At 28.7% G+C, this 27,219-nt stretch overlaps 1 protein-coding gene across 3 annotated transcripts; it reads left to right on the forward strand.

The window, feature by feature from the left end:
• Window positions 1-3,172: 3,172 nt before the first annotated feature.
• On the forward strand, window positions 3,173-26,727 carry LOC112592796. 3 transcript variants are annotated; one of them, XM_025336961.1, is made up of 8 exons: window positions 3,173-3,415; window positions 10,499-10,615; window positions 12,546-12,842; window positions 18,823-19,152; window positions 25,137-25,238; window positions 25,437-25,556; window positions 26,052-26,129; window positions 26,206-26,727. In XM_025336961.1, exons 2-8 carry the CDS (start codon window positions 10,508-10,510, stop codon window positions 26,398-26,400), a joined length of 1,230 nt encoding a protein of 409 aa, XP_025192746.1. In that variant the 5' UTR covers window positions 3,173-3,415; window positions 10,499-10,507; the 3' UTR covers window positions 26,401-26,727. The 3 variants fall into 3 exon arrangements, with proteins under 3 accessions (XP_025192746.1, XP_025192734.1, XP_025192740.1); XM_025336949.1 differs by having other exon boundaries at window positions 18,820-19,152; window positions 26,206-26,400; XM_025336955.1 differs by lacking the exon at window positions 3,173-3,415 and having other exon boundaries at window positions 10,508-10,615; window positions 18,820-19,152.
• Window positions 26,728-27,219: the final 492 nt, after the last annotated feature.

Raw genomic sequence — 27,219 nt, forward strand, 5'->3', positions numbered from 1 at the left:
GTACCTATTATTTCAGATAAAATTAAATAATATTATCCTTTTTACAAAATAAAAATTTTGTTTATTTTGTCTTCCACACATAAATAAGCGAGTAAATAACTTATAATATTGATACAAATCAATAATCATATTTATTGTTACCTAAATAAAAAAAAATTTTAAAATACAACTTGCTGAACTATTTATTTATATTTTTATGTATAAAATAGCACTAATATAATGTGTATTTTATATAATATATTATTATAATTATAATTATGTTACCATTAAATTTATTAGAATACATTTGCACTTTAAAAAGTATATACTATTTACAAGGATTTACACACATGTTATAGTGCACATTCTGTTCAACATAGTATTTCAGTGACCTGTGTATTATACCCATATTAGCGGTGCTACGAAGCCACGAAGGTAACTACTTCGATTCGATTTACCTACCACCCCCTTAAACCGTATCAAATAATTTATCAACTATTTATATTTATTTAATCTAGAAAATAATACTAGGAACTATTAACGATTTTACGTTGATTTCACATGAAGACCGTTTCATAACGTACCGCACTTCAAATTAAGTATAGACTCCCCCTCGTCCTTCCACTGAAAAAATGTTTAGTTGCACCACTGGCCCATTTAATGCGTTATAATCATCGGGTGGTCGAATACTAGTGTGATTGTTTAGCGATTTACGGTTAACAATAACGTTATAAGAAAGTTTGAGGTGTATAACGCGTCATATTATTATGTATGTATAGCCCCCGACGTACTACGCGAAGAAAAAGAGAATTGGAATTTAGATCATCACAAGAGTATATACAATAATTATTTTAAAAAAACGACGATATAAACGCGTTAGTGCGTTTACCACCGATGCCATATTATGACAAATACTTACGCGTAGATAATACATTATTGGCGGCGTCTTATTATAAGCCTCATGTACCGCACCACCGTCGTCGTCATCGTCGTCGTCGTCACTGGGTCAACGTGAATATACGAGATCACGACACAGCGTGATTTTCTTATGTTCATTAAAAAAATGTAAAAAAAAAAAAAAAATGACCGAGCCGATGCGAAAAAATAATAGATACGAAAGATGAACGGAAGGAAGCATTATATATATATATATATATATATATATAGGTGAAACAATAATATATAAACGTAATTATACTCGTCACGAGAGAGTATATATTAAATGCCATATACAATAAAATCAAATTTTATAGCTACAGCAAAAACACGATATTATATAGTTCACTCAAGAATACACGACACAACGAACGTAAAATATGGGCGCACACAAAATTTCTGTTACGATAATGAGTAAAATAATCTTCATCAACGGAGCGATGTTCATACAATCCATCGTATTGCATCCGGTGCATAATAATATTGTAAATTTATAATTGATTATGATCTCTATTACCAACCAGTGTAACGCATTTAGACTTATGCGGCTTGGGGAAATATTTTATTTCTATCATCTGTAAGACTGTAACTGATCCCTATTTAACAAGAATAATAATAACAAGCTACTGAATATATTTTGTAAAAATATAGTGACATTATCAATAATAATACATTTAAAATAGTTTTAATATTTCAAACATATAATCTATTAAACAAAATGTTTTATTAATAATGAATTAGTGAAACACAATAGGAGGTTTAGTTTTAAGTTATAATTCTTACGGAAATTTAAAAATATCGAAAATACGTGTACGCAAAATCTTTTTACAAACGTTTAAAGTTTTTGTTTTGACGATATTAGCTTTAGGGTATTTAAATGAATACTAAAAATCAACAAGTTTTTTTAACAAAATATACTTACCTAAGCACCACTTACTTATATCTTGATCGTTAGATGGGATCAGGTGAATACTTGATGGTTCTCTAAAATTTGACACATGATATGGCAATGTATTTACTCCTAGTTGTTCCCTCTATGTACATGATTGGCAAAAGATTCGTTTATTATTATCAGGGATGGGCCAATACTAGAACTGATACTAGATATCGCGAGTATCAGTGCTATCGGTTTTTTTTCTAAACCGATACCACAGATATATAAAAATACAAAATTTTTATATATCTGTGACCGATACCAAAAAAAAATAATCTATTAATAGTATCAATTTACAAGTGCATAATACGTACAGTACAATATCAAATACTTTTATTAACTGTACAAATTACAAATATTATTTGTTGTAAATTATTATTTAACATTATTAATTTCTATTATTTTATATTTTTATATTTATTAACAAAAAATTATTGTGAAGGTTTATTTATGTTTATTGTTATTTCATATTTTTTATTCATAATTATGATAATTTTTAAATTTGTTATAGCTTAATGCTTAATACATATCGTGATATAGTTTTAAAATATTAAAGACTGAAATAAAAATAAACATATGATAACTATTAAATAATCATTTATTACCATTAAATAATCAATGTTTTTACTTTTCTAGGTAATATTTGTGTTATCGGGTATCGGTTTTATTATAATATATCGATTGATGGTATCGGCTTAGGTATTTTTTTCCAAAAATGTTGTTTTAAGATTTCCATATATTATTGGGTATCGGTTTTATATCGGCAGCATGTCTCGGTGTATCGGATATCAATAATAAGTGGTATCGGCCCATCCCTAATTATTATCTAATCAGCAAATCGCGCAGGAAAATGTTTGTAGCTATAAGTAGAGTACCAGTACATACTACATAGGTACACTTTTATTTCAAAAACATTTATCTTATAACTTCAATTGAGAGGAGGGGGGGGATAGAAGGCTGAAATCCAACCTAGAGATGACGTGAATTAATCACGTTTATAAGTAGGTATAAGATAAGCTCCACTATAGACGTATATAAATTTAGTGAAAATAAGTGAAGGGAGATTATTAAAAATGAAATCCATCGTATACCTACGTCCGATTAACTGTCGAAAACGCCATCATACCTAAAGTTAAACACAAAACTGCCAACCCCGAAAACGAAATTAACGAATTCATATAATATTCTAGGCGTACACACGACTGTCTTTACAATTTTCCAGTACCTATACACTATCGCTGCCCCTCTCCGACTACGTAATCGTCTTCGTCGTCGGCAGTGGCGGAGGCAGCAACGGCGGCGGCCGATCCCGAGGATATATACCTACAGTTCATCCGTCCGTCCGTCCACTGAACACGCTACAGTGCTGTGTATCGCTGGTCCGATAAATCGTCACGATATACATAGTTTTACGGCAGCATTAACTGTGAAAATATAAAATAAATATTTACAGTCGGTATATTTACAGCTCGAGTCGAGCAATCGGTTTTCCGCGGGATAGATTCGATCGTTTCTTTATTTTTCCCCGAGGGCAAGTCTGACTAGCAAAATCTTCAATTCCTTCGCGTAAGTATTTATTTCATATTATTATCATTTTTATTTTTTACATAACATACATACATACATACTTGCATCACATAGTGTGCTTGCGTAAGAGTTCATCTGGTATTCTTCTGCAGTTCTAAAGATCAGCAAATCATTACTCATATAATTTAATTTTATTTTTCAACTTTTTTATTTTACTGTTAGCTGCGTAAAATGTATGGATACTTTCTGAAATTGAGAAAAATAAAGATTTTCTTATAAGTATTGTTTATAGTTTATACAAAAACTAAACTATTTTTTTAACGTTTATTACTTTTGTAATTTAAGTGCTACTATTGAGTATATAATATGTACAATATACTCAATGATACTTATATATATTTATATATACTATATTTATTTATATACACTTATATATATTTTTATTTATATTAAAATAAAAAATATAACTATATGTTCTTACAAATCGAACATATAGTTAATAGTAAAAACCTAATCTTTTCTCAGGTAAAATAAAATTAATCATCTTAAAATTTATCTTCAAGATATTTATATTGACATTGTTTACAGTCATATAATATAGCTTTTTTTTTTATTTAAAAATTATTTTTTCTTATAAGTTCTATTACGTTTTGTACAAAGCAAATAATTAATATTGTCACTGAATACAAAATGTAATCAATTTAACGAGATCTACGTGAAAAAGATCGTTTGAATAATGTTCGATTAGGAGAAAAATGAATACCGGGGACAAAAACTTTTGAATTTATATAAGCAAGTAAAATAAATAAAATCGAACTATATAAAAATAAGCCATAGTTATATCAATAGACAGTAGAGACTATTGATAACTAAAATCAGGAATTTATCTGAAGACTGAATTACGTAGAAATCATTAGGATACTATTGATATTTTATACCGTTATGACGACATTTTTATTTTTAACATTAAATTTGACCGAGTTTTATTTGTTTACTTCCGTGTGTATTTAAATACACACAATGTGTTTGTTTTACCGATGCAGCGAGAACACCTAACCATTACGAGTAAACATGAGGTCGTCGTGGACCGCTAGAGCCACTAATTGATTGTATTAGTTGTAATTAATGTTCACAACTATTGTCTTTTACATTATTTACAGAACTGATAAAGTGTAAATTAGTAATGAAATGTATACTCGTATAAGACGACTAGCAATCAAAATAGATCACAAAAATGTATACCTTTATAAATCATTGTATTCAGAATGTGCAGACCTGATGAACATTGACGAACATATATGCCTATTTATAATTCAAATTAATATATAATGATATCAGGTGTGGTCAGGTATTCCAAGCGTAACAATCTCAATCAAGTGATTCATACATGTCAAATTTCCATCACAACATAATATTATAATAACATGTTTCTTTTGTCCGACATACTGCATGATCTGTTCACATAACGGAAACAGATACGATTAAATTATTATAGCATGAGTTTAATGTGTGAAAACGTACTACCTACCTATACATACTTAGACATGACTACGCGATTACTTAAAAATGTCACACGTTTTATTTTATTTATCACTTATGTTCTAAAATCATAATTATGAGGTTCTTTCATAATTTCTACAGACACTCTTTGAATCATTAATAAAATAATAACATTTCTGTTTAGCGATACGGTTATACTTAAACGCTAATAAAGACAACATAGTACCTAAACATCATTTCAAACTTAAAAATGTTATTATTCACTACCTGAGCCATTTAATTTTATGTCAAAAAATCTGTAGACATGACTTATAATGAGATTAGTTTTAAATAATTTAACATCTACTTACTAAAATTTGATAGTCGGTTATTTTATTATAGAGCATTTTGTTTTCACGTTAATACCAATATAATAATATAATTTGCTATTTAAAAAATTATATCTTTAATATCTATATTTATATCGTAAGCCCTTTGTCCTATGCTATACAATTTAATAGTTTATTAATTATTCTTATGTTTTAGTGTACTCTCAATCTGTATTAAATATATTGTATTTATTCAAAGTTATTATTTAACACAACTAGAGCAATTTCGTTTTTAAAGAATATTACATTATCAACACTATACTGAACGAGATTATAAATATAATTATAATATTTACTACATCTTATAGAGTAATGAAACTTTTAAACAATTTAAGTTGAACGAATGGCTATTATATATTCTACATGATAAATAAAATAAGAAACATGATATATGTTTATCAGAATCATATTGTATAGGATAATAAATTCTCATATGTTCACTTTAACAATGAGGCTGTCTAATAGTGTCCATAATACTTCATACATATTACAAGTACAATATAAATATGCGTACACTGCACAGTATAATAATGCTACTCATCTGAATTATTCTGGGTGGTCTACAAACGATTTAGAAATATATGTCAAGAATAACTTAAGCAGCACGTCTTATTCGATAAGTGGCATGCATTTTACTTATTTATTCTCGAAATTATCATTTGTTATACATTTTAATCCTATTGAAAACAGAAAAAAAAGAGTAAAAACGAAAAAACTATTACGAGTAGTACCAATGCAGGTTTAATAAATTTATAAACTAAAATAATAATAATGATGATCTATATTATATAGCTAGTCATACGTATTATATTACACTAGTCTACTAAACATGTTGAAAAACTAATCTAATATACGATTTGCCTATATAGAATAGATATTAAAGACATGACATAAAGAAACATGAATTGTTAACTGATTATAACAATTATTAAAACAGTTTATAAATTAAAATGGAACTAACAACGAAGTTCAGTTTTTCGAATAAAATAACAAACACGTTGAGGCGTTGATTATGGAAGACACTTTTATAATTATAAATAGGTAGGACAGATTTTTTTTTAAATCGTTGTACAGATAGTATAAAATTATTATGAAGCGTTATAGTACCATATAATTCACAAATCATTCAACCGAATAAAAACGTAAAATGTTTAATACTATTTATCATTGTTATTTTTTGTTATAATTACATCAGATTCGCATTGCCTCTTTTTGAATACATATCAGAAAAAAACAACATAAGAAATAAAAGGTGTCACACTAATTGTATTATTATTTTTAATATTAGATATAAATTTACAACACTGTTGAAAAACGATATTCCTATACTATTATATATAATATATATTAACACACACAAATAAATATATTACTTGTACAACAAATAAAATGTATAGAGCAGTAGTATATTTATATATATATATATATATATATATATTGAAATAGATATCTAGATTGACAGAAATATGTTACGCGTTTTGATATAATCATAATATGAATAGAAAAAATACCATCGTTGATTTCTAAGAATCTAGATGTATACATCCATAAATAATACGCCGTATACTTCATTTTACAATCAATTTTACCCTACCGATTAAACCGTAGTATTAATACAAAATATACAAATATTTTTAACAATAAATAGATTACTCCTGACTCAAACAGCCACCTAGCTATCTATCAGGTATATGTCTTGTACCTACGTATATCAAAGCTTTTTTATTGTTCCGTATTAAAATTTAACAAATAGTTACTTTTTTTTATTACTCTTGAAGAACAAAATAATCTCCCCCTTCTCCTTACCGCTGAAATTGAACACTACCTATGTGCGCTTTTGGAGTCAAGAAATAAAACCTATGTATATTATGGACATAAATATAATAATTATTGTTGTAATTCAAAATGTATACACTAACACAGTAACAGCACATCATTTACCCATAATCTGTAACTAAAACCAATAATAATAATATGTTCTACAATAAGTACATAATATTATAGATATTAGATAGGTACCTATAATTTCGAAACTATTCAAATGCATATCCGTAGGTACACGTGAAACTGTAATAATAACGGCACGTACTTCCATCGAAAAACAAACAAAACTGACGCATGTCCATTTTAAAGTTAACTCCTGTGTTCGGGGTTTGCGGTATCGCGAGACGCATACCTAGCGGTGTATTATGATAATAGTATATAATAATAATATTATTATGCCAACCGCAGCAGAACATAATGAAATCGCGGTCATCGGCGATAGCGAATAAGTTTTAACCGACGATTCCACGGTGATCTTCACATATACTTTAACAATTAACATTATATTATACACCTGAATAAATTATAACCACGTTTCGATATGTATCATCATTTTGTGCACTTAATCTTTTGGAAAACGTAACGCGTGATTGGGTTTTACTTTACTGAAGAGTTAATAAAACGACACCAGCGGTTGTAGTGGTGGTGGTGAAAAAATTTTTGCTACATGGTAACGTTTTTATTTTATACTTTTTTTCATATTAATTATGGTATACTATATAAACTGTACATTATTGTTGTACCTACGTGATGGGCATTTGAATATCTTACCGTATAACCATATCTATTTTTCTAGTTAATTTTTTCTAGGCTCGAGGCAAGTACTTCATTAGGCCTCAATACTACGTTGCACTCTCGTCGGTTTTGATCGAACGACTGATAATTATTTTAAAATCGTTACGTATTACCTATTATCTACACAAAATATTGATAAAGAATGTGTAAAAACGAGGAGATTTACTGGGATTACGATGTATCGTCATTAAATTCTATATTATGCATTATAAATTATAAATTATGTTACCGATAGTTTTACTTAAAAACGATAACACTGAAAGCACGGAACGTATTTATAGAAAAATTGTACACGCGTAGTGTAGATAATCGTATTATTTTTTTTTTAAATTTAATATTTCGTAGAGATGTATGACGACCGACCGCCGCGCACGATATTAACAATCGACGTAACAATATTGTATTATATTCGTACACCTTTAAACATCCTTCTAACACTTATAAAATAAAGTCTAAAATCGCGTTTTAAAATCTATTATTATACTTCAAGCAATGCCTCTACGAGTCGATAAAATTGTTCCTAGTGCAGGAGGACTGCTCGTGTCAGTTGTGTGCGAAATTTTCGGGAGGGGAAACGACGTACCCGACTGTTACTGGATAATAACTATTATTTTAGCAATATTACAGGCGCCTATAGCGCGTGTGCGATGATCGTTTGTGTTGATAATACCGACGGTAATAATAATTGTATTTATTATAATAATTATTCGACGACGGAATCGCGCGTGCGGCGCCGCCGGGTAAATATTTGGTAGGTACGAAAAATGATCGGCCACGCGACCTGCCCGACGACGTGCACCGCCGACGTTACGCGCCGTTTGCCCGGCGATCGGCGACCCTGACCTATGCGTGACGGACGGTCGTGTCCCTCCGGTCACGAGCGTTGTGTCACTCGCGGCTCAAACGAATACCAGGGTCCCATCCAAGCAGTGTTGGTTTCGCGAAAATTGTGCGAAATACACGGTGGCGTGCATACAAAATAGTACAACAATTTATAATAATATTAACTGTTGTAATGCGTATAATATGACATATTATTATTGTATATTTTAACAAACACCAAATACCGCGATAAGACATAATAATATGTCCTCGAGAACGTAACATCCCTAAGATGCAATAATTATGTTCACGAGAAAAAAAATATCACTTGAGATACAAACCAACCCCCGACGAATAACGAAATCAAGAAAATTTATTATTCGATTCGACAAAAATATTTATTAGGGTGACAGCTGGGTACAAAAAATATCATCTGTAAAGTGTAATTTAGTACTAAGGCTGGTATTTTCCTGTAAAAACTTTGATTAATTATTACTTAATATAAACGCAGGTTTTAATTTATATAAATGAAAGCCGCTCATTATAGTTCTTATCAACATGTGTTTGCGAACAGAAGCTCAAATATGACGTATATTATGTATTACGTCTGAAAGAAAAATAAGATAATCAATAATAAAATAAATGCTACCGACATTACCGTATAATATATAGGTGCAGTACATGATGGTCACCGCTGAGATAAATCTTTGGCGAAAATGTTCACTACCGTAACACCGCAACGTGATTCATGCGACCGCGTTGTAAATTATCGTTCTATATTATTATTATGTTAACTTTTTGCCGCGTCTTAATTTCAATGCTGATTGTCACAGCGCATTGTGATCTGAATTTATAGGTATATAATATAACGGGAAACAGTGAAAATGACAAACAGACGCATAACACGTTATTAAAATAATATTATAATAATATAATATACAGTTTAATATTTCGCGATTTTCGTGCCTAATATAATATGTATTTATTATATTATGCAAATCGAACGGTTTTTTGCAAATGATCACGGATTATTATAATTATTATTATAGTGATACTATAGCGCGGGAGAAAGACGTATGTTCCTATTATAATATGAGTTATTACTTATTGGTAATAAGTATTTAAACATTTTTTTTCATCATCACCGCATTTATAATATAGTAGTTTTATTGTAGATATTTATGCTAAATTATTTAACCAAAGACATTCAAATTTACACCTACATACGAGTCGAAAATTTACATAAAAAACTTTCAAATTTCATGTACTCAGAGATGAGATTAAGGGGGAATCGGGGGAAGTCACTACAACCCCCTTCTAGTTTACTCACGCGTAATTATTTAATCATCAAACAATTAAGACATTTTTCCACCATTTGTCCACTGTCCGTTCACAGTACCTACACGCATTCTAGTGCAGTAGAAGATAAAACGCACGTAGTTATAGCCATAGGTATCTTTTCTCTCATGACACATTGTATAATACAATAAGTATTCCTGCAAATATTTTAATTACTAAATTAACACAAGCAAATTGAATTATGTGCACAAAAGACAGTCCGCTCGTCTAAATAAAAAATAGTAATTACGGTACTTAAAATTAAATCAAATATCGTAGTTTTTACAGTTATAAGAGCAGTGAGATATTTGCACGCTTTACACAATTACAAATCGTGTATTATACAGTATCAGTAAATTAATTATTTTTGAACACGTTGTGATCTTACTCCATGATGAGTTGAAACAATAGTGCGCTTACAACGCATTATGAGATAATACACGAGAATAACAATAGTTTTTTATTTGTTTTCCAGAGTACTACTATGAACGTGTTCCAGATTGTTGCGCTTATTAGCGTGCTATGCATAAACGGGAACTTGGCATTCACATCCGGCGATGATAAGTTCATAAAAAAATACGCCATGATGAAGGTATGACATACACACATACTCTCATATATATATATGAAATATTATTAAATTTGTTTTGCAAATGACCTACGATTAAAACAGTGGTAGACGTAAAAAAAAAATTACTTCCAGAATCTACACATTAAACGAGCAATTATTATTTTTATATTGTTCGACGAATAATATTTTTTCTTATAAGTATTTCACACGTGTGACATACTGACACTGCCATTGGCTGTGCCGTCAAAACAACTGTATGTATTTATGTTTTACTGTAAATGCTGTACGGTTGTCTGCTTAAAATGTGAAGTTAAATAATTGAAATAATTGCCGAATACTATTAAGTCGTAAAATATGACGTATAAAAATATAAAATATCAATACATTATTACCTGTACATTAGTTCATAGCAATCCAACTTTATAAACGAACGTTAAAATTCCATAGCTCTAACAACCATTTATTCCAGTATTCCTGGTTATAATAAACTATTATTTACAAGAAGTTAAATTTATATAAATATCGTTCTGAAATTAATAATTATTTATTACTGAAACCCATAACGTATCAATATTCGTTTTATATATGTGTGTTATATACTTACATAGGCACGAAGCCGTGTAATATTATAATGTTAATGAACATAAATATAAGTATAAAATAAAATATTTGCCGACTCGTAAATAATAATTATTATTATTATAACTATTACAGTTTTAACAGTGAGGTAAAATAAATTAAATATTATTTATGCTATTTTTTTTTTAATAACATAAACGATAAATATGCTAGGGTAAATTATAAAAATATTTTACCGGGTAATTATTTTATGTTTGATAAAAATTATTATTTTTTAAATTGTTCGATCGTTATTATAACCGGTCTATAGGCTATTTAGCTATTGTATACCTATAAGTAATATCAAAGTACCCAACTTTGAATAATACTATGTGATAAAACGATAAATACTTGTTTGCCAAATACACCTACAATGTATTTCTATAGTCATTACTCATTATTATATATTTTATTGGAATTCAAATTTTAATTAATTATATATAATTATGGAAAAAAAAGATTAAATGCTTGCAGTAATTACAACACAATAATAAAATTTAAAAATTTATTAGAATAATAAAATGTTCTTATTTTTTTGTGATTTTTGTCAATTATATTCAATCAAAAACTCACTCCATTCATCAAAATGGCTCTATTTGTTACTTAAGTACCAAAAATTAAAAATAATTATTCACACTCCGATGTCCATCATCATATATCTCACAAGCCATGCCATAATGGATACTTATCAACAAATACAAATAGATATTAATCAATTGTGTTTTCATTACTAAGTAAATAATAATATAATTGGAACTCCCAAACAAACCCTGAGTCAAATATAATTATTTATATTTATTCATTTTTTTTTCTAAAACAAAAAAAAAATATTTAAACCGTTTTTACGGTACGTTAAGCGCCTATAATTATTAATATGTACATTATAAACATACATGAATATATGCTCAATAAAAGTGGCAAATGAGTAAACCGAGTAATCTATCTTACGTAAGATTTTTTAATGTTTTAATATCGTTAAATAGATACATATCAATTATCTATAAAATATCACACAGGAGTAGGTACTGAACGCACTGATAAATCTGCAATCTGCATAGAACTAATCAAAAGACATTTGAGTAATGATATTTTTCTTCCAAATTTGAGTTGTATAATAAATATAAATATTATTTTTAAAATAGAACTTCTGTATAACTTAAAAATAGAGTACCCACAATACGTTTACAACCAAAAATGATGTAGACTTAAAATGTCATTATCGTTCTCATAAAAATACAAAGAAAACGTGACAATATATTATAACAATATAATAATACTATTGCCTTTTAATAATCACACCGATTCATGCACGTGTATTATATTATATCGTCAGGTATACGAAAACTGTTTCGGACCAGAAGTGGTAAAAGAAGTGCGAAAGGAAATGAAAATCGCTACAGCTAAGTGCAACGGCAACATGCCCATGAGTGTACCGACACCCAACATAGGCTCTTTAAAACTGGCTGCAGCGCCGTCGAGTATACATGAATTTAGCAGTACGCACCATCAGCAGAACCAGCACCAGGCCAAGCCACAAGAAGAGCAAACGCCTTACAGCAAGGCGCAGCCTAGTGGTATTGACATAACAAAACTTCAGCAAGCCATTCTCGCCGGATATAACAAGCACTTGGTGAGTAATGATATTTTTCTTAAAAAATAAAAAATAAAATAATCAACACCAAAAAAATTAATTAACCTACAAATTTAAATTCCTTTCGTGTGTAATATCAACTCAAAGTTATCTTTCTTAGTTAAAAAAATATAATATTTATAAATAGTACAATACTATTAATTATTTTCTATCTCATCTAAGTTATTACACAAATAATTTATAACGATTCAATCATCTTCAAAACATTATTATGTTATCTTGACTTAAAAAAAATAACGCGAAAGTTGAGAACCAACATTCACATTACAACTGCAGTGTTACGTAATGTTTGGATGCGTAGTCAATGATTATTGCTGCGGTTAAGTACTGTCCAACGTTGTTAGCTCTCGAATGGGTGACCACCTGGGTTCTTGGCAACAAAACCATGTCCTACATAAAACTAAACATGATCCACAAACCTACCGTAACAAATAAACCACAGTTAATAGCTGTAGTTACCGATAAAGTTAGAGGTTTAAAAAAAAAATGACATTAAAAGTCATTATATAAAGAAAGCACCAGATGATCGTACGTCATTGACTCGTCCTGGTGATTATCGGTTCACCCGTTGTGCCACGTCGATCCGGACTACTTCGCTCACCGTCTAATATTCAACATCCGTACAATGGCGTAACGGTATAGTCACACAAAACTACCCTTGCAAGGACCCGTCTTAATTATTTCTAAGCTGAACTTGGTACCGAATTTTTGACTGTCATATAAAATAACAACTCGTTAGTCGTCAGTGTCCATGTCCAAAGACCTCGTGCACGTTTCCGACTTCTCGAATATTTTTGATTCGAATGATTCGATGACCACCTTTAGTCGACCTTTGTATGTTCAGTTTTTCGACAGTCGATGGTTCCTCGGAACAGGTAAAAACATGTTCATACCGTTACAGTAAGTACACCTATGTACATAGCCATGGTTTTCCAACCAAATTTCGGTTTGACCGATTCTTAGGCGAATACGTATAACCTTATCCTGAAACATACTATTTCTCAATTAAACACGCAGCAGTTTCATTGTAGTTTCGCTTACCGTTGAAATTCGTAATTGAATTTTGCTTGTCCGTTATGGACGACAAAAAATAATTCGGTCGACGAGATCGCGAGTAACAACAATAGTTTGTATTCTAATTCGATCATCGGCGCATGTGACACAATAATATTTATAACAATCATTAGACACGTAATTCGCAATTAATTTCATTGTTATACTTTTTAAGTAACCTCTAATTATTTTAAGGTTACATTTTCAATATAATTAAATTTAAATATATGCCACTCAAATGAATAATCAAGTGCCCAATTTTATTCTTTAATATTCATTCAAAGTCTATACTAATTGTAGGCTAATCTACAAAAGTAAACATTGGGCAATAATAATACATTTTAAGAGCTACAGCAGTATAACTTAGTCATGTCAAATATAATATAATGTTTTTTTAAATTGTAATTGAATTATCAATATTTCATGTTAATAGTATTAAAAAAAATGGTTTTTTTTTTTTAAAGTGAAAGTTGTTGAAAAAATAAAATAAAATCATATAAGTTTAAAACAGAAAAAAGTCTAATTTAAATAATTAATAGTAATTTTAATAGTTAAGTACATTAGAAAAGAGACCTATTATCTATAACATTACTAGTTATAAAAAAAATGCTTTATACCATCATATCTTTTTTATTTAGAATTTATTTTACATTCTAATAAATCATTTTTCAAACATAGATATAACGTTAAATGAAACACGAGTTACATTAAGATTATATCGGTAATAAAGACAAAAATAAAAACAATTAATAAAATTCAAATTTAATGATGTATCGCGTAATTATATAGATATACGTATGTGTATATAATTAATAATTATTTTATATTAAAAATGTGTTTCATAGTTTTATTATTTTTGAGTTCGGACATTAAGGACTCAGTGGACATAATGTGTTATGACAAATTTACAGGAAGTCGTTACGCATGATAAAAAACGTATGCAAGCAACAAACGTACAGAAATAATTTCAAAATAATAATCATTACAAAGATAAAAATAACTTGTTATTCGAAAATTCGAGAATATATTATACATCACCTAAATATCATATATTATACTATATATAATAATTTTTAGTAATTTAATGATAATTTTCTAAAATGTTATATTTTACATAACTTGCATAAAAATTGAAATATCGTATTTAATGGTAATATTATTTATAGCGTTTCTTCGGAAATTATCAATATTTATTTTACTTAATAAATATAAAATATAAACAAGATGTCATGAAAATTCTGAGTATGGAATATTTTGCATAAAGTTATAAACTTATAACTCACTTTAAAATTAAAATATTAATAAAACCCTATGAAGTACCTATTAGATATTATTCATGCTTTAAAGTCTTATAACGGGTTAATTAACTCTAATATTAAAGTCAACATCATAAAATTAATTCTGTAAAACACAAATTTGCTGTATTATGTTTAAACAGTATAATTATAAAACAAACCTCTGTGGTTGAACTTAATGTAAAAAAAAAAAAAATGAAAGACGATGACTAAAATAATATTTAGTTGTCATTTTAAAACCATACAATGAGCAATAGTAAATACAATTTAAAAAAAAAGTAAAGATCTAAATAGATAATTACTTATAATATATGATAGTCTCTAAGATCCAGATAATTCATAAGACATTATATATAATATACTTCATGTACGTATGGGGAATTTTTTTTAACGAAGATAATCTCTTTGTTAGACAACGTTTGTGTTTCTTAAGTGATATTATATATTAACTTGAGTCCTTTGTTCAGTATTTGGAAAAATATCTATTTTATTTTTTACACGATTATATTTGTTTTTAATTTCAATTTAATGTCTTATACGAGTAGAAATAAAAATAAAAAAAGTTAAATTGCTAGAGAATTGCTGTAGTTACTTTTGAAGTACTTAACTTTAAATACGTGAAAAAAAACTAAGCGTTAGTTTAATATTTGTTATTTTAATATACTGCATATATGCAGAAAGCAGAATACAATTTAAAAATAATATTCTTTCTTGAAGTATACAATTAAAAATTTGAGTAGATACTGTCTACTGGAATTATTTTAAATGGAGTTGCGTGTTTCTTTATTTTTATACCTTATTTAAATATTTATAAAATATTCAATTGCATATTTTTGTCAGTTATGTAAAAAATAGTCATTAACTTATCAATCGTCATATCACCTTATCCATAATTTATCCATTGCTGAGTACCTATTGTATAAAAATTCTTGAAAAAAAATCTAAAATATTTAATATCAGCTAACAACTATTAAATAAATCCAATACAAAATTAAAGCTAGTAAGCTATATTATACGTATGCAACCATAATAGATTAAAATATTAAATGTTTCCATACGAAATTATTATTAGGTCAATATCGACTTTCAATCGTTATATTTACTAGTCAATTATTGTACTAAATAGTTGTAATTTATTTTAATGATGTTCATTTTGTACTGTCTCACGTAACAATAATAAATTATGGTTTATTATATTTTAAATAAATGAAATTCAATATTAAAACAGTCAACAAAGAAAATATTTACATTTTTTTTTTTTTAAATAATTTACATAAATTAACTTATAAATAAAATACAACGTATAACGTAGACCACTTATGAAACATACATTTAATGGTGTAATAAAGTAAGTATACAGGTAATTTAATATTACAAATTATATGTTAACTATCATTAAATTAATATAATTTAAATAACTATTGCATCTATCCTAGAAAATTTTTGGTATTTAATAAGCAAACTGTTAAATGTAATACGTTTAATTATTAATCGAGTAGGTGTAAAAATTAACTTGAGCTAAATTACTTTATTCTATTTTATTTACAATATTTAAAATAATAATACATCATAAAATAAATTTTATTTAAAAAATTGTTTAAAAGAATGTACCTACAACTGCAAACATTAGCTGTATAGTGTATGTTATATTGTTTTGCACCTTACCCAGCTTAGCTAGGCCAGCTATATGCCCACCATAACTTTTTATTCGTATAAATACTTTTTCCATAAGTTTTAATTATTGGCATATAAGGAATCGTAAAAAAATTTAATTTAATTTATTGAGATTATTTACTATAGTCATACCTACATCTGTAGTGATCAGCATGATGTTTGTGTTAATAAAGTCAACGAATTTCGGTTTATCTAAAGGTGTATACAATGTGATATTCGAATTGAATAGGTAACTGGAAAATTATAGTTAACAAGTAAAATAAAAAACTATAAGCAAAAATATCTGAAGTTAATATGAATAGTAACATAGTAATATTATTTCCTTTTGCGTTTAGCTTCGTTATTTTAATATAAACACAACAATAATTTGGAATGCCTGTGTACAGGATTTCGCCAATCGACGGAGTGTCAAATGGGAAATAGATATTACGAATGTAATTCAATTTCGTTCTTTATTTTTGACTTTTAAATCGCATCGCGAAAACAATAATATTTAACAACAATACAATAATATCGCTATTAATAAATTCTCTAAAAAATTTAAAAATCAAAAAACTCGCGATCATATTTGGGAAAATTAGAGCGCTCACGTGTTCCGCCTGTTATTGATTCAATGGCTCGTATCGATTGATATCAAAGCCGGGCACGTAAAGAGTTTTGTTTTAAAAAAATAATAAAAAACGTGACACTGTATATTATATTTTACTAATCGCGCTCTTATTAGCCGTACTCACTGTGCTTAGTGCTCACACGTCATAACATTATTGTGTAAACGTAGCGTCCTGCCGCCGTGCCGTCGGTGTCGTCATCAGCATCGCACATTCCCGCGCATGAGCACGCCCGGACGCATCCCTTCCACGCGGGAAAAATAATAATTTCCGTATACAGTATGTGTCACCTCAGCGACACCGCTCGATTCGTACCAGGGTCCCATGAAACGCCGCACCGGGTTCGTTTCCTTTTCGCATATCGATCTGCAAGACGATTACCTGTGCAAACCTCGGTCGTGTTTTAAACGATTCGTATTGTGCGATAACGGCAAGTCGAACTTGGCGGGCGGCTAACGTCTCTCGGTGGAATTTTATTTATTTTTTCACTCGGACGCGATAATAGCCTCTCCCCGACACACAGCTTTTAATGAAACGGTAACGGGTTAATCATGAAAACGTCTGCAGCTCGCAGTATTCTCTTCTACCCAATAGTCTCCGCAGTTTCTGAAGCGATGACATTGCGGCACCCTATCATGGTTAATGATTTAATCTAAATTTAGCTGTTTAAACAGCTACATCCTATTTATGTATATACATAAACGGATGTTAATTCCCTTGCTAATAGACTTGGAAATTACTGAACCGATTGGCACTAAATTTGGCAAACATATTCCTCGACGCCGATTTGCCCGTGAACTGAAAAAATATACACCTGTCATATATGGTGTCGTATTTTGTACTTGGAAAACTTTTGAATTTTAACAGCAGAATTTTGAACGCAAATGGAACCTTCCCCCTTCACTAAATTTGCTTAATAGCAAATTGCTTGCACGCACTCGGTTAATGTACGCTTATAATAAAGTATACCTATACCTATACTAAAGTAATAACTAATAAGTATATTTTATTGACCGCGAGTTAATAAGTACTAGGTAGTTAGTATTTAGTAACTACTAGTTTTACACGCGCATGCGTCACATTGTTCAAAGAGATAAAACAAAACGGTTTTAGAACCGTCATTAGCACACATAATATTTTATTATAGAGCGTTTCTACGGTTTATGTGTGATTTTATAAAACTGTACACCATATTACCACCTGTGTGGCTGTGTACCATATTTTATAAAACCACTATATATTATTATTATACTAGATATTGTAGATTGCATAAATTGTATGAATAGTTTTGTTACTAATATATACGTCTCGCATGGTGTGTTTTAGCAGCAACAGTCTTCTCATCAGACGTACCCGCAATCGGCATCTACGGCAACAGCTTCGCATCTCCAACCACAACCGCAACAGCAACCGCAACAGCCGTACATCAAACCGTGGACGTTGGGACCGTCATCGCCGTTTTTGGACCAACAGCCGTCGTACATGACCAACGCTCTATTCTATCCACCCAACACGGCATCAAACCCTGTCAACGACATGTATCTGCCGAAAATACCTTCTGTCGCGCAACAGTCCTATCCCGGACCGTATCCTATGATGGCTGCTGGGCAAATGTACCAACCGTATTATCAACCATTCTTCCCCACACATCGGACTTCGGTAAGTTCGGCGGTGATGATAATAATATAGGGTCCGGCATATATTATGTGTTATTTAAATAGAATGATTATTTTACACCGTGCTCCGAAAATTTTATAATATTTAGACAATTATAAGTAAACTAGGGATTTTTAAATTTAAAGAATAATTATTGGTACCTAATAAAATTTAAAAAAAAATTACTAAAATAAATCATTATTTTGTGTAATAGATTCCTTAACGTTCGAAAATAACAATTAAAACAACGCTGAAAAGTATTTTATAAGATATTATACGTACCTATATAGTTTGCGATTAAATAATCACCGAGTATGTAAATACGTGCAGTCAATAAATGGACCAAGAGGATAGGAACAATGTCACACCACCGATAGACTGCAGTTATACTTACTCTCAATTAATCAGATCTCAATTGGATGATTATTACAGTTAAATACTCGTATGTTTATCGGTTAAATTCTTACTCAGTTGAGTCCGTAATTCTATACTGTTATTCCAGGCATTAAAAAAATAAAATTTAGAAGAAAATACGAGGGGCTTATTTGACTATTATAATATAGTGTTTACAATTTTAACCAAATTTCGTTTCTTCAAGTCTACACCTATACGAGACCGAGGGCTATAAATTCCAATTGTATTTCTTCATTAACCAACTTGAGGCAATAACATACCCAGTAATGTGTCTGTAAAAAAAATATTTTTACCCTTTATATGGTTGTACTAACGGATTTAAAAATATAATATAATAAATTCATAGTAGTTTATTTTACATTATATCAAGTACTTATACACGCTTTTTCGCATTTATTTTCCTCACTTATGTAATATATTTCAGTAAACAATCTATACAAATTCTAGTGTATACGATTTTTCTTCGATAAATTCTTCTATGCGTGTATTAGATGCAAATTTTAACCGTGAAACTTGCAGAAAACCCATAAAGTAAACTACTAATGCTACTTTTATCGATACTATAGGGTTTAAAGGTTATTTGAATAATATGTATTGTGTTTATACTTACAAACCTTAAACTTGCGATACACGTTATAGGGTGTACCATTTAATTCGTTAAAATTTACGAAATACTATATTTGGATAATTTGCTTCAACTTAATATAAAAATATTTCTTTAATTAGTTACAGTTCAGTGATTTACCATTACCATTTTACTAAGCAGTCTCATTTTGTTATGAAGTTACTTTTACACAATATGAGGTACTATGCAGTATGCACCTACTTATAAAATACGTATAAGTTATAGTTTAATAGCCTATATATTATATTGTCATAACTTACATTGGAGTGACATTTCCAGAGCATAGACGTTATAAAAAACTGAAAGTGTTTAAACAATTTTATAATTATATGCTATCTATACAGTTGTACGACTTTAATAGTTATTATATTTATATTTAATGATTTTAAAGTTAAAATGAACTGGATTTAATTTTTAATTTATCAACACATATTAGGTGTAGGTACATTTATATATTTTATCTTCGTCCTTTAATACTAACCTAAAAATGATGATATATTATTAAAATTTTAATTGCAGTAAGCAAATCAGTAGTTCTATTATATTAATTAACAATGGTTAATAATTTGTTTATTTCATAATTAATATTTAATATACAAAATTATAATACCTATCACAAATAAGTTTTTTAAGCTTTAACTTTCATAACTTATAAATATCTTATAAAAATATCACACTTGGCCATATTTATTTTATATTATTCATGTAATATACTTATAAAAATAGTAAAATTATAGATTTATCCACGGAAAAAATATTCATATATTTTTCTAATTTTTTTACATTGAAGTTTCCAGTATTTTTTTGATTACTTGTGTAAGTCAATGTTTACTCAGTCGAATAATTCAAGCGTGTAATACAAAATATAAAATACAATTTTATAAAAACAATATTATAAACCATTATTGCTATATATTATATATATGTATGTATGAAGATGTATGTATTCAAAACCTTTTTCCTACTTCGCTTATTTTTTGGACCCAACTTTTAAAAACGGTTATTATAATTTACAGGTACTAAATAGATGTAAGATGACCAAATTAATTCATTTTTATTTTGACCTATATTTTTTTTTAACATACGATTTCATCAAAAATTCACAATTCACTTATAACATATAAATAATAAACGAATTACATAGAAAAAAAATATACAAATTGACCATCGTGTTGCCCAGTTGCCGATCATGCGTGTAGTGTTTCAATAACAATCACGTTATCCGAAAGGATATAATGTAGGTACTAAACTAATAAATATAAGGATAAGCTGAACGAATTACATGATCACTTAGACAGCTATAGTACAAAACACAATTATTTTTATACGCTTCGTTTGGAGACAATTCATATTTAAGCTGGGCGAATGACCTTTTTACTGCATAGATACGACAAATGTACGAGACTATAACTCTTAATAAATACATGTTCTAATATATTATAATTTTAAATGAGTACCTGTATATATCTGTATGTATATATATATATATACGATGTATATTCAAAAGTATTGGAATTATTCAATTATATCATATATTTAATTGTCAAACAAATAATATAAGGGTGAATAATGATAATATATTTGTCGTACAATGCACTTAAGCATTCCGCTTATTTAGTTCGTGAATCTTTGGCCAAGAAATGATTATTCAACTCCACCCAGTTCGCATCTAACATTGCTTCATGTGATTTTATTTTTTTTAATTATTCCTTAATTATAGACTAAACTTTAAAGATATTAATTTAAAAACATAAATAAAATAAAGTAGAAAACTTTAAATAAATAATTAAAGATTAAATTCAGAGGTGCTTCGGAAAATTACAATAACCTATTAAAACCATCTTCTACATAATTTCAGGAGATTAATATTTTGAATTACTTTAATTTCAATAGTCTGTTAATTAATATAAATTGTGTTAGTAAATTTATAAAACCCCATCGTTTTTTGACATACCTAATAATACTTAACTAGGTACTTGATAAACGATATATTTTGTACATTTGGTAAGTGACGGTTATACCTGGCAAGACGTTTATAGACATGTCAAAAAGATTATGAAAGCAATATCACTATAACAAAAATTAAGGTGCTCTTAAATCCATTTGGTTAGGGTTTTTCGCATACAATTTCAGAAGCTTAATTATAAAATGTGTTTTAATGATTTATACGCATTTAAATAATTTATAATATTCATAAATATCATATTATATTAATCTATATAGGTACACTATATTATTATTATTGTCACATTTTTATAGCTATTATTTTCTTAGACGAATTTTACCTCATAATACGTGTATATATATATAATATAATTACCAATACGACTATACGAATATTATATATAAACATGATAATAAATCGTATAAATCATGATCGTATAGAGTAAATTACAAAAATACATTTTTATATACATAAATATACAAGTTATTTTTTAATTTTGTTTTATTTTAACTGTAAATATTACGAGTGTATAACAGAAATATTTACGAAATGTTAATAGGTTTTGAAATAATGAATTTTATTCGATAAAAGAATCACTCAGTGTACATCATTAATTTATAAATATATATGTGTGTAAATGTTATATGCGATGCGACCGTTTTGCGCTCGGCGGATTTATTACGAACGATATTGGAATACACACACGCACACGCCAACGCAAACTCTACCGTTATTATATAAACATAAGATAATATAGGCATCGTTAATTATGTATAAAATAGATTTATGCCGTGTACATGTTTAAGTAACATAATATATAACGTATAAACTACAATGTATGCGTGCGTATTATTATTGTCTATAGTGATGTGTTGATTCTTACGACTCCATATACATAATATAGTTAGGCGATAAACCTACATATGGCATAATATTACCCTTGTACAGTGCATCATTTTACGCACTATTAGTAGTACATTTTCCGATGCTTATTTATAATTCACCAATGCTAAGGTTTTAAAAACTAAATAATAATATAATATAAGTGTATATTTGAAAATTGTTAATCTCTCCCTCGATTAAAAAAAATTCTCGTAATGTCCTTGGTTGAGAAGTACATAGTATAGCCAGTATAGGTAGGTATATATTTTATGCACGCTTTATATAGGTATTCTCAGTGTCTCTGTATGCCTTCGTCTTTCTTAACACTGTTGTCTACTTACATCAAACATATGCACAATGAAACGATAATAGTATAATATTATAATACACGCACATTTACTGGATTGCGGTTGAATAATTTCCGGATGCCGTTTAAATAATAAAAAAAATTACTACTGGAAACGTGACTAGAAGCATCGCGCGCGTTTCAATATACCTACCCTTTTACCTATACATAGTCGCACGACGGAAAAAAAACAAACCAAGTCTCCCATATTACACACAATCGCATACGACACTCGCGGTATAAAATGCAAAACATGACCAGTCCACCGTACACAATAAATAATAATATAAAAGACGGACACTATAGACATCGCTACAAACAGTCTACGGTAAATTATTATTATTATGAAATGGTTACGGGCCAAACATACGTATGTACTAAAGATATTTAGATATATATCAGACACGACGTAGTAGGTTAACAAGTTAATGGTGGTATCGTACGCACGTTTGTATTATTATCGTTATAGATATACAGAATAAATTAATAATGGTACATCGCGGTACCCATGCGTTTAGAATGTCCCGTACCGTATGGCGAACGTATTTCTAATGTGATTATGCCGGGTGGACACTTGATTATAATATAGAAGAACTAGTTTTAGAAAAAAAGTTGGCATGACAGGATATAGACTTCAGTTTTGATCTAGGTCGAGTAGCCCGTAGATATCTATACTTAACCTGCTGGCTGCTATTTACCCATAAAGCTCTTTTCGCTGATCTGATAAACTAATTTATCAACTTTTAAACTAGGTCAGGAAATTTAAAATGACTATGCATGCATGTTAAATATTACTGTATTTATAATAATAATTACTAATCAAGTTAACAAAATCTATCATCAATGACATTATATTGTTTACCTTTTACTACGCGTAGATATACATAGTAAATGTTCCTAATAAATGCCTATACACAAATATCATAAAAACGAAATAGATCTTCCCTCGGGCTGTAGGTAATTGAGTTTGAGAGAAAATGTGTTTTGCTCATGAATATAAAATATAGTAGCAAAAATATGAACATAAAATGAGCAAAGTTTAATACAATCAACTGTTATGTCTTGTACACCCGTGTAAGAGGAGACAATCTATCAGCAGTTCGGCTCTGTAAGGTAATGAGCTCTGACAAAACGTGTGACAAAGGCGGAAGCCGTTAAGTCATATCGGAGAAGTCTTTGCATACACATCAAATAATGATAAACGCAGCTGATTTATACATTAAATGAATAACGGGACGGCACTAAAATAATCTTACGATAAGCGATGGTCTTGCCATCACATTTGTCCGGATCCTGTAAAAAAATTGCGATCGCGTTCTTCTTACAATAATGACACCATAGCCGCTATTAAAAATGCTTAGTGTCATGTTGATAAAATTAATTAAAAAATGGTAACCACTAACACAATATATTTGCACCTATGTATAAAAGACTAGAGATAGTTGTAGATTAGTATGTATGTAGGTACTTATAACATTAGAAGTTTTTCTTAAAGAGCCAATAATTTAGATAAGCATTGTCTTAATGTATTAGTTAAACTGGCGAATGTTATCTACCAAATAATATTTATAATGATGTAACTATGTAAGTACCTATAAGTTAGGTCTTTTCAATTTATATTCTAAAATATATAAAATAAATTTTTATTTCGGACGAAGATAATCTCTACTGAGTAAAGTAAATACGGCGATCCGCCCTGGTATTTCAAAACTGTTATACCAACTTATACTTCTTAGACTCCTCACAAAATTAATTAGATGATTTTGCGTTTGCAGAGAGTCGGAAGTTTTGACGTCCGCAACCAAATGGACACGATGGCTGCCAAAATGACCGGCAAGATTCGAAACGTCACGTGCGTTATGCAGGAACTTGGTTATGTAAGTGTCTATTAATGTATTGCTGTGGATATTTATTTTGTTGATCATTCTTCTATGGTGAACAAGGTGGACACTACCTTTGGGAAATACAAAGAATTTTTAGTTGTTATTTAGTTTTTAAAATCAAAAATAAATAGGACTAATTTTTTTGTATTTTCTAAGATAATACTTGGTTTAAACATGACATTTTGTAAACAGCTCAACCAAAACATGGAACCAGACTATGAAAATATGAACGATAGGGTGATGAGGTTACCGATCGCCGAAGAACTTAAACAAGATATGGTCGATGGTATAACATACTGCAAAAAGTTTTCGGTAATGTGCTTTTCGTGAAACGATTATATATTACTCATTAATATTTACTGTATATATTATAATGTAAAACTGTTATTTAAGCTTACGTTTTAGTTATTCAAATTTAATTAGAACACTTTTAAATTCTTCCCTCGCTAAGAGTTATCCTTGGTTTTTCAGTTCCTTTTCTTTCATATAATAATGTAGATAATCAAAAATGTAGTCATATATAAGTATAGACAATAATATTGAAACTTACTAGAGCAATAATGTTATTGTGGAAGTCTCTTAATATGTTCTGAATAATTTTTCAACTATACATACATTTATATCTAATTACGTATAATAGGAATATTTATTAATTAAAAACAATATATTTTGTATTATAACATTTTTTAACATTTAATATTTGTTTTACTTGCATTAAATATCGTACATAGTGTGCATTATCTTCGAATGTGTATCTTTATGGTATGTTACTTAACGTTTCATAATCATATTTGTATATGCTAACAGATGTGTGTACCGGATGAGAGGAAAGACAAGTTTGCTAAAGAATTGGTGCGGCCAATGTTCTTTTTCAAATGTTATAAAGTACGTCAATGGTCTATAAAAAATAATAGTTATATTACAGTTATACCAAATAATATTATTATGTTTGATAATACAGCATAAAAAATTAGAGTCGTGTATAATGAAGGACATCAGAGATCGTTACAACACAGAAGAATTCGGCGAAGACAACATGGTGACATCTGAACGATCTATGAGAAGTTCACAATACTTGGAGGATGATACTATCGAACAAACAGTGTTCGATTATATTTATGGGGACAAGTCAATAGACTTAGACGTTTTACTGTAAGCAGATTCGCAAGTGTTTATCAGCAACGAAATGCTCAAACGCGTCGTCTGTCACACGAAAGAGTACCCTATCGTCTGCGTCCTATAGAAAGTAAAATTATATACGTTTAAGTTAGTGTAATTTTTTATTCATTATGTTTCCTTAATATTAAAAAATAGCCTGTAAGAATTTAATTTATTATTGTGTACGTTAGTCCTGGTTTTAAAACGCCACTAAAGATAAGTAAAATAAAACCAGCAGTGACGTTTTGATACCAGGACGAACTCTCGATCAGAAAATGTATGTATTTATTTTAATTTGTCAAACCTATTATAATTTATTTATTATAAATAATAATTTAATATAAATATATATATATATATATACATACCTACCTATTTGTTTATTTTATTTTTCTGTAAACATAAGGTATTACAATATTAAATATTTAACATCAGTATTGTTGACATTTAAAAGGAAATTATTGGGTGAATATAATAAACATTATACGTCAATCAATAAATTATAAACTGTAAATAATAATAGTAATAAAAATAATTTTATTCAACAAGTATAAAAGAACAAATTTTTTCACATAATAATAATGATTATTATTATTGTATTATTGTTATGTTTAGTTAATTATTTATTTTTTTAACTCGTATAATTTAAACAATAATTTGGTGTTCAATTATCTCCGTATAACATATTACATTGATAGTACAATAATAAATAAATAGCGCAGAATAAAAATGATTGTCATACAAAATGATTAAATTTTTAAAAATATGATTATAATCATGGGCGAATGAACATGTCGAAAATAAAATAAAAGTATAG

The sequence above is a fragment of the Melanaphis sacchari genome, unplaced genomic scaffold, assembly GCF_002803265.2.
Source record: "Melanaphis sacchari strain LSU unplaced genomic scaffold, SCAv2.0 Contig0_pilon_pilon, whole genome shotgun sequence".
NCBI classification, from domain to species: Eukaryota; Metazoa; Arthropoda; class Insecta; order Hemiptera; family Aphididae; genus Melanaphis; species Melanaphis sacchari.